Below are 10,916 nucleotides of genomic sequence, written 5' to 3' on the forward strand. Positions count from 1 at the left end.
TTTCTTGTTGCCTTGGATGACTTGGGTGTCTTGGATCCCTTTGATGACTTGGATGTCTTGGCTCCCTTCTTTAATGTAACTGTAGGAAGAGGCTAAGAAAGAGCAAGACACCTCAATCCGGTGATTATGGCAAACTCCTTGATGCAAAAAACAAGCGGCATCTTAGCATGATAGTTTATCCGTATCTCATCGGTTTCTTGCAAATAATTCTTCGTTTAAGAAGACCATACACGATGGTCATTTGAAACCTTGCATTGTTGTGTCCTCGAGCAAATCTAGATACGTACCAAAAAATATGGCGGAAGAAATCCTCGAGTCCTCTTTCTTGAAGTATCTTCCTAAAATAATCAAAGGGCTTGCCCAGCGTAGCGGTTTTACAACAAGATCACCATTCAAATCACTTAGTTTATCTATCGGCATCTGCTGTGGAACTTCTCGATGCGAAAGTTTTGACAACTTTATCGATGGAAGATGCAGCCATATCGGTCCCAATAGAAGAATCGATGACCTCGGTCGTCGACCTTTCAAAAGATCTGTTTTTATCCTCTTCATTGTCATCATTATTTACATCGTATTCTTTGCCCAACTTCTTCTTCTTCTTCTTCTTCTTCTTCTTCTTCTTCATCATTGTTTTCTTGTTTTCTTTTTCTTCTTCTATCTTCTTCTTCTTGTAACTGTCTTCTTCTTCTTCTTCTTCTTCTTCTTTATCTTGTTCATACGATCTTCTTACACTTTTCTTGGCGAAACTCACCTTGAGAGTTTCTGTTGATTTGTTCGGAAAGAATATTTGCACATAAAATCATCTAATGATGCCCCTTAGCTCTTTTACTAGCTATTAGATGATTCCTCACTTTTCTTTTTTCGTGAAGACATTTTATCTGCACACAGGAGATAAGCAAAAACACTTTCAATTGATTTGTGCACCATTTAAAGTAAACAAACAATAAATTTTTACAACAGCTGAAGCATATGTTGCAACAAGTGTGTAATATATTGGAACAACTCCATCATATGTCCCAACCACTTCATAAGTTGTTGCAACAGATTATACATCTATTGGAAAATATCAATATAGTTGTTGCGGCTTATCGACATTTCTTGTATTGATTATTTCAACGGATGGATAATCTGTTGCAACAACTAATAAAGTTGTTGGAACATATGATTGAGTTGTTCCAGAATAATCTGTTAGAAACCATCGACGATTCTTTGCGGACACCAACCATGATTGTTTTAACAATTTTCAACAGATTTTGAATATGTTGCAATAACATATTCACTTCTTTGCAATAACCTCTCGGCAAGCTGTTGGGTTTTTACCCATGCCATTAGAAATCTGTACCTTGATTACTTAGGTTGGGTAAAAAAAAAAAAAAGGCAAGACCACTTTCACAAAGCGCACAAGGGGACAAACAACATCTATTTCACTATCGAGGGCAATATCAGTGTATTACAAACACACAAATGTCAAAAATTGAACAAAATACACAACATTGAATAGACACCCTGCCCATGTTCTTCTTCTTCTTCTTCTTTAACCAAAATTCATCATTTTCATACTTTAATTTCAAAACCCTAACTTTTGAACCAGAAAAAACATCTGTTTCACTACAAATACACAACCAATCTGATTAAACAAAATAAATCAACCTCATCAAACAAATCTTTAAATTCTGCAGCCGTGACTACTCATTTACATTGGAAAAAATCCAAAAAAAATTCAAACCCTTTTTTAAAACCGAGGAGAACAAGAACACAAACGCCAAAAAATCCCTTAATTTCACAACCACATACACTATTTAACAACACGAAACCCCAGCCAAGTGGAACAAATGGAGCAAATACGGGTTTTATCAAGCCGACAAACACACTTTTTTGAACTCTGAGGGAGAACGAGAACACAAACAACACTATTTACAACCATAATTTCACAACCACATACACTATTTACAACCATAATTTCACAACCACATACACTATTTACATACACTATTTACAACTACATACACTATTTACAGACACACAAACCCCAACAACTCGAACAAATACAACAAAATCAACGAACTGCTGCTCTTCATTTCTCTGATCAAAATCATCATTTTCTCACTTTGATTTCAAAACCCTAACTTTAAAAGAAGAAAAAGTTGAGCGATTTTACCTGAGAGAAATGGAAAGCAGCAGTTCGTTGATTTTGCTTTTGAAGAAGTTGACGACGGTTTTAAAACACGTTGCGATTGAGATCGGTTGTGAGTTTGAACGTTTGAAGGAGCAGTTGATCGATCATGTGTTTTGAATGAAAGCTTTGGGATTTGATATGGACCGATGTTAAATTTGAAATAAATGTGGGGTTGAATTAAATGAATTGAGGTCTTTTTTGTATTTTATAAAAGATTAACAAATTTGACAAAATATATTTTCAATCCTAATTTTCTTAATGTCAAATTTAATTAAATTTTGACTTGATGATCCTACAAGTCACCTCTAGTAATTTCATAACTTAAAAGTCAGCTCCAGTGAAATTTTGGTGTTTCTTATCTTACTGTCAAGAATAAAAAGAAAAAAAGTAACAGCCTGCTCTCTCTTCTGCTCATCCGCATCCGTGACACTAAGGTAAGGTTTATTTTACCTTTGTTAAACCTGTTTTGATTTTTGCTGTATGTTTAGTTAGTGTCTCTGCACACTTCAACTCCTCTCTTCTTCACTGCCATCTCTATGTTTGGTCAGTTTTCCCATCATCATCTTTCAATAAATTTCCCCGGAAAATTCTAAGTTAAAAGATACCCAATTTAAATTGTGAATTATATGCCTGTAATAAATTATCTACAATTTTATATTTGCAATTTGGGGTTCATAGCAATTTGGATTTCTTCCAATTTTTCAATTTTATGAAGAGAAGGAAAGGGCAACACCAATTTAAGAGATTGGGTTTTTTCCCTTTGTTCATGATTTTCCTGTATATGTTGATATATTAAAAATTTCGTTGCTTTTATTAAATAGCACTCTTTTTAAATTCAATCAGTTAGTTTGATGCCATTAGCTTACTAATTCAACTGATTGTCATAAAAAATCTCTGTTTTCCTACCTTAAGGTACTGATAGCTTCTATATATGCAGGAAAATAAATATTTATGGTCAATTTAAGAGTTACAAAGTGTAATAGAAGGTTTGATAAATTAAAAGCAAGATTCTAAATAATACGAAACTGTGTGAGCATTTTATCTTTTCAATAATAGTTAATGCGAAGAACACTTTCTTTTATACGAAAACACTTTAAAAAGTAACCGGCAGGGAGTATAGTAGGATGATTGAAACGAAATAACTTGAATCATACAAAAGAGTAAATATGTGTTTAGTGTTATGAAATATATTATGGATGTCCATATCACAAATATAATGCTTCCTCCACCATGTTAATGGATCTTCCATTTTCCTCCACCATCTTAATGGCTCATCCATTTTCCTCACCGTCTTAATGGTTCCTCCATTAATTCATATATTAAATGTATATGTATCACTATAAATAGAGGCATAAGTTTTCATATGAAATACACTTGTAATACATCTTGGAAGAATAGTAAAAATCTCTCCTCTTTGTCATTCTATTTCTATGGTTTTCATCCATTAATATTGTGACTCTTTTAGCTTTATTTTATAACACGTTATCAGCACGAGACTATTGCCATTTTGAGTTTTATTTTATCTAGCTCGTTGTGCAATTAATTGCACGAGTGAAAGATTATCAACAAGATGTTATGATATTAGCGAAGAAGGCTCGGTCTTTGCTGCTATTAAGGCTTCGAGAGGTATAAGGTATGTGCATTTTTAAAGAAATCACTACCCAGTAGCAGGTATGGACGCCTAGCACCCTCAAATATGTGCTTGATAATATTGCGCTTTCTTTGTAAGTTCATTCTCGCTTGATTGCTAGCTTATTTTGCAAGCATGCATATTTTGGTCAAATATTTAACATATGGGTACACTCCATGTTCTTTATTTATAAAAACTTGTGATCCTTCAACGTGCTTGCTATTAATTTAGATGAATATATCAAATCATATTTAACATTAGAGATATGAGCTTTTGGTGCTAATTCATATTTCAAAAGTGTAGATCTTGCAGTGCTTCATATTAGCAGCAATTGCTCCGAAAGCCAGGTGAGTAAATTATTACTCCACTTGTTTTTAATCTTGTTATGCTAATGATATCACTTTGTTGGATTCATCGGATACGAGAGAACCTAATTAGTTCTAGACTATTTATGCCTCAAAGTGTTCCTGAAGAACAATATTGTTATAAGGGATTATGGTGTTAATTTTATATCCCTTAAATGACTAAGAATGAGAGTTTACAAGACACTCGAAGTGATAATATTTATTAAATCTCGTTATGATTAAATTTATTTATGTCTATAACCACCAGAAGTGGGATTATTTTTATGGGTTTATTGTTGGGACTAAATATGTATGCCTCGATTTGTTCTGAAGTAATATCTTAAAAGAGGTTATAAGCTATCACGATTTGATATGCTTAAGACACGTTCGGATAATTATGTTTTATTCGAAGAATGAAAACTTTTGATAAATGTTGCAAATATAGATCCATTTTTAAGTGAATGTGATAGTTTGTAGTAAGGCTTTTAATTCTACTCCAAGTAGTAGAATTATGAAATTTAATCCCGAGTTAATAAATAAAACTTTGAAATTTACTCCTGAAGTAGCAAGACTTTAAAATTTACTCTCGAAGTAGTAAACCTTTAAACTTTACTCCCGAAGTAGTAAAACTTTAAACTTCACTCGACGAGTAAAGAAGCTGGTAAAATATCCGAGAAATATTCCTGACAATGTCTTCTTGTGTTTGAGCAAAATAACGAGCTATTGATGAGCGTCGTATTTCAAGCACATTTAAATAATCAGGTTTCATTCCCCGAAGTGAATGAACTAATACCACAACCTGTCTCCTGGAGAGATAAAATACAAGGAATATACATGTTATTTTGGTGGTATGAAATTAAGACATACAACACGTACTGTCGTACGCAAACATCTTAAATAATTTTATCAAAATATCATTCTAAGGAAAAGGGAGCGAGAGTAGAATGGTTACTCACATAACCACGTTAATACATTATGGTTAGTTGTTATTGATTCCTCGAAGGAAATAACAATTAATGTATTTTCCCCGGAAGGAATTAATAACTATATGGTTGCCTCTTTGATACAAAATGATCGGATGTTAATGATGAATCTCCCTGAAGGAGATGTTTAAAATATTGAAGTTTAGAATTCAATATTTATTTCGTGACACACCAGTAGTGTCGAAATTTGCTTTCATGGTATTAAGTATTTAAGAAATATTTGATAATAGAAATTAATGATCAAAGGCTCCAGAAGAGCTAATTATTTATTTACAAGTATCATGACACTAGCAATGTCCAAATAATATCTGATTATGATAAATAAATTGAAGTCTCTTGAAGATGTTATATATGATAATATCATTCATCGTAGATCGTAATTGGTACGATCGAACAACGTAGTAGACACGAAGTTTACTAACAATAAAAATGGTTATCATATTGAGACTACAAATGATCGGAATATTAAATATCTTCAAGTTACTACGGGTAAAAATACACATGTGAAATTTTACCCGAGCATGATGAGATCACATACCACGATAAACTAGAAGTTTATTGATATATAATTTCATGCAATAGTAAACCAGTTTATTAAAAGAAATAGCACTCGTCATAGTAAACTTGAAGTTTACGAGTACGGATAATTTTATCGTTGACAAGACCGTTTTGATCGTCCGATTTAAATCGATGTGCTAATTGAGTATTAAAAACATATTGAAGAACTAGAAGATTCTTCAAGAATTTGTTTGCGTTGCTTGTTCTCATGATAAGTTTATTACACCAGCTAATGTTGGGACTGAATCCCCAAAAATTCTGAAAAATATAAAAGGTGAATGTGGGCCCCTTCACCTGTAATGTGATGTCTTAAATAGATGCATCAATGAGACGGTCACATGTATGTTTATTGTCAACTGGCAGTTTGACATTTACGAAGTTGCTCGCTCAAAATGATTGAGTTGGAAGCACAATTTTCAGAATATGTAATCAAGACAATCATCTTGATAATGCTGGTTTATATCTAAGTTGGTTTGGCACTAGATGCCTCCATAATACAGCTAAACCATTGCTTATGAGAACAGAGTTTCAGATGTTGGTCTGAGATATGATATATTGCATACAACACTTGTATGCTTGAGATCAATAAATTTTGATAAATTCTCCCTCATATTTGGTTCAGTGGTCGGGAACTAGATATTTACATCTTTTAGCATTTGATGTGTGGTACATGATTAATGGATATACCATGATGCACACAGATGGATTTTCCCAAAGAAAATGGGGACATATGTCACTAAAATAAGGGGGAGAGAATAAGCAACTAAGAAATATGTTGTGAATTATCATCAGTATGATCCTCGGATAATTCAAGTCAAATGCTTGAAAGCATTTTGACCAACTATTTCATATTTCATCGCAAAATGCTCTAATGTCCCTGAAGGACAGAGTCTACAACATGCATGGAGCATGATAGACCAATCGGTTCCAAATATAATAATCCTTGAAAAAAGGAAGGAGAAAATGATCATAATAAGGAGGCAAAGTGCTCTTGAAGAGCCGACGACATAACACTTCATGAAACCTTATGCGAGGTTCAGGTACCTGAAAATATTGAAGTGATGAGATCTCAGTAAGTTATGTCGAATTGTGAACCGATACAATATGATATCTTGTCGACAATATTTTGATACAATATAGCGCGCAATATTGTAAAAGATTATGAGGATCTAAATTCTACGTCTATTAAAGCATGCTAACGTAGAAATAATTACCAAGTAAAATGATGCATCTTGGTAAACGTAATGTTTATTGGACCAGCAGTCCAAACATCAGAAAATGTCACATTATTTATACTGATGGATGCTGTCACAGCCTATGTGGCTTACTTGATGAAATTTAGATGAAAATTCCTGAAGGATATAAAATGCCTGAAGCATTTGGTTTAAAGTCTCGGGAAATGTATTCAATCAGATTACAAAGATCATTATATGGTTTAAAACAATCAGGGCGCATGTGGTATAATCGCTTAAGTGAGTACTTGATAAATGAAGGATATACAAATGATGCCATTTGTCCATGTGTTTTTATTAAGAAAACAAAATCAGGGTTCATTATACTTCTTTGGTTATGTTGATGACATAAATCTCATTGGAACTCCAGAAGAGCTCCAAAAGGCGATTGAATATTTGAAGGAAGAATTTGAGATGAAAGATCTCGGAAAGACAAAACTTTGTCTTGGTTTGCAGATTGAACATTTGACAGATGGGATCTTTATCCATCAATCTGCTTATCGAAAAGGTTTTAAAACGATTTTACATGGACAATGCGCATCCTTTAAGTACTCCAATGATTGTTCGCTCACTTGAAGTGAGTAAAGATCCGTTCCGACCTCGAAAGAAAATGAAGAGCTTCTTGGTCACGAGTACCATATCTTAGTGCAAATGATGCACTTATGTATCTTGCTAACGCTACAAGACCTGACATAGCATTCTCTGTTAATTTGCTAGCAAGATATAGCTCTTCTCCTACACGAAGACATTGGAACGGAGTTAAGCATATATTGCGATATCTGAAGGGAACTAGTGATATGGGTCTGTTTTATACTAACAAAGGTAGTACAGATCTTGTTGGTTATGCAGATGCAGGTTATTTATCTGATCCACATAAAGTTCGATCTCAAACAGACTATCTGTTTACATGCGGAGGTACTGCTATATCATGGCGATCCACAAAGCAGTCCATTGTTGCTACTTCTCCGAATCATGCTGAGATAATAGCTATTCATGAAGCAAGTAGAGAATGTGTGTGGTTGAGATCAGTGATACATTTCATCAGAGAAAGATGTGGCTTGAAGTGTGATACAAAAATACCCACAGTATTATATGAAGATAATCTTTGCATGCATAGCTCAATTAAAGGGAGGATTTATAAAAGGAGATAGAACGAAGCACATTTCACCAAAGTTATTTTTCACACATGATCTCCAGAAGAATGGTGATATTGATGTGCAACAAATTCGTTCAAGTGACAATCCCGCAGATTTGTTCACCAAATCTTTGCCAACTTCAACTCTTGAGAAGATGATATTCAAGATTGGAATGCGAAGACTCCGACATCTGAATCTTAGTCTTCGTCAGGGGGAGTGAAATACGCGTTGTACTCTTTTTTCCTTAATCAAGTTTTGTCCCATTGGGTTTTCTTGGTAAGGTTTTTAATGAGGCAACTCTCAAAGCGTATTACTAGATATGTGTACTCTTTTTCCTTCATTGAGGCTTTTTCCCACAGGGTTTTTCCCAATAAGGTTTTTAACGATGCACATCATCTATGGACATCCAAGGGGGAGTGTTATGAAATATATTATGGATGTCCATATCACAAATATAATGCTTCCTCCACCATGTTAATGGATCTTCCATTTTCCTCCACCATCTTAATGGCTCATCCATTTTCCTCCACCATCTTAATGGTTCCTCCATTAATTCATATATTAAATGTATATGTATCACTATAAATAGAGGCATAAGTTTTCATATGAAATACACTTGTAATACATCTTGGAAGAATAGTAAAAATCTCTCCTCTTTGTCATTCTATTTCTATGGTTTTCATCCATTAATATTGTGACTCTTTTAGCTTTATTTTATAACATTTAGCAGATTCTTATTTTAGTTGAAGTCGGTGTTATTGATGTCTAAGCCAATTATAGGGATTCGTGAAGGACATTCAGGTGGAAATTCATTGGCAACATAAAGAGCGCAACTTCTTTATTAGTGCAGATGTTCTAAAATCTAAATCTTCCTTAATGTTTTACTCGAGCAAGCGACATGATTTATGGGTAAGAAGCAAGCTTTTTAAGACATAAAGTTATTATATACGTGATGATTCCGCACAATATAGCAGTCTGAATGAAACCAAACACCGCGCTATTAGTCTGAAAGACTAAATAAAGCTTAATTACCTTTCCGTTGAAGAGTTTGGCAGCTTCTTGAGATGTTGGGAATACTTTATCCGTATCATTTGTTGTGGCAAAGAGCAAAACCTGAGTAGAAAGCATTAACCACAAACACCTTCATTCCAACAGTCACATTTATCATGCAATGTCATATCTGTATTACCTGCTTCTTTATTGGACTCTCGAATTAAAGGTTTAAAAATAGATTGGATCAGTGGATTTCAAATACGGACGTTTTACGTGTTTGTATGTCCTCAACAATTATTTCTCGCTGTCCATACTGGATAGGAATCATGGAATAAAGTTGGAATATTATGCTGAAACTAGATCATTGATAAACAATTGACCAACTGAAATATGCAGCGAATCGAAAAAACTAATATAGGATATTTCCTGCCATTCGAAGTATTGTAGTAGCAATTTATAAGAAATCTGCTCTGGGATATTATATAGACTTAGTATAGCTATCAGTGAATCGGTAACTACAAGTTTTATAGGAATTTCCCCAAAAAAATTATTTATCCTCTCTGAACATGGACAATTAACTACAGATGGAGATTATTGAATCTCTGACTCAAATATTACTACATTGCCATATGTAGATGTTGCTGTACAACAACAACAACAACAACAACAACAACAACCCAGTGAAATCCCACAACGTGAGGGAGGGGAGGGTAAGAGTGTACTCGACTCCTACCAAGGTAGGACGGTACTGTTTCCGAAAAGACCCTCGGCTCAATAAAGCATAAAAGCATAAAAGCATAACAAGAGGTCGAGATAAGGCCAAGAGATTCAAAGCGATATGGAAATGCAAATAACTAAAGCGACTAAGCCATGATGAAACGGCTTTGTAAAGGAGCGTAGCTATCACAGATAAAATAAGATAATCAAAGTACGGGATAACAAATAGTAGCAGAAATCAAAGCACAAGAACTTATATAGTGATAATGTGACTACTAATATGAAAGGATAAACGTTACTATATACTAGCCTTCTACCCTAATCTGAGTCCTCCATACCCTCCTATCTAAGGTCATGTCCTCGGTAAGCTGTAACTGCGCTATATCCTGTCTAATAACCTCTCTCCAATACTTCTTCGGCCTACCCCTACCTCTTCTGAAACCATCCATGGCCAACCTCTCACACCTCCGCACTGGGGCATCTGTGTCTCTCCTCTTCACATGTCCAAACCATCTCAGTCTCGTTTCCGCATCTTGTCTTCCACCGAGCCACTCCCGCTTATCCGGATAGCCTCATTCCTAATCCTCGTCACTCCCGGTGTGCCCACACATCCATCTCAACATTCTCATCTCGGCAACTTTCATCTTTTCGAACGTGAGAGATCTTAGGCAACACTCGCCCCATACAACATGGTCGGTCTAACCACCACTTTGTAGAACTTGCCATAAGTTGTGGTGGCACCTTCTTATCACATAGCACTCACGAAGCCGAGCCTCCATTTCATCCACCCTCGCCCTAATACGATGTGTGTGACATCGTCGTCAATCTCCCCACCGCCTTGTATAATAGACCAAGATATGTGAAACCCGCTTGTCTTCCGAATGATTCGGGTACCAAGCCTCACTTCCACGCCTCTTCGAGGTGCTCCACCGAACTTGCACTCCAAGTACTCGTCTTCGGGGTCTCACTCGGCTTGAATCCTTTAGACTCAAAGTTCGACGCCAACCCTCCGGCTTAGCGTTGACTCCGCTACGAGTCTCGTCGATCAAGACTCATGTCATCCGCGAAAAGCATACACCATGGCACCTCGCCTTGAATATGCCGCGTCAATTCATCCATCGCAAATAAAAACGGACTAAGAGTGATC

At 35.3% G+C, this 10,916-nt stretch overlaps 1 protein-coding gene across 1 annotated transcript; it reads left to right on the forward strand.

Moving 5' to 3' along the window:
- The first annotated feature begins 7,585 nt into the window (after positions 1 to 7,585).
- Positions 7,586 to 8,279, forward strand: LOC132066081 (secreted RxLR effector protein 161-like). The gene is made up of 2 exons (XM_059459470.1): positions 7,586 to 8,008; positions 8,121 to 8,279. Exons 1-2 carry the CDS (start codon positions 7,586 to 7,588, stop codon positions 8,277 to 8,279), a joined length of 582 nt encoding a protein of 193 aa, XP_059315453.1.
- Positions 8,280 to 10,916: the final 2,637 nt, after the last annotated feature.

This window comes from Lycium ferocissimum, chromosome 8 (assembly GCF_029784015.1).
Source record: "Lycium ferocissimum isolate CSIRO_LF1 chromosome 8, AGI_CSIRO_Lferr_CH_V1, whole genome shotgun sequence".
Taxonomy (NCBI): Eukaryota; Viridiplantae; Streptophyta; class Magnoliopsida; order Solanales; family Solanaceae; genus Lycium; species Lycium ferocissimum.

Bases quoted from the DNA above. Each gene is read 5' to 3' on its own strand.
- LOC132066081 (XM_059459470.1), top strand. From the start codon at position 7,586: ATGTATCTTGCTAACGCTACAAGACCTGACATAGCATTCTCTGTTAAT. The intron at 8,009-8,120 runs GTATTATATGAA...CATGATCTCCAG, and splicing joins GTGATACAAAAATACCCACA to AAGAATGGTGATATTGATGT.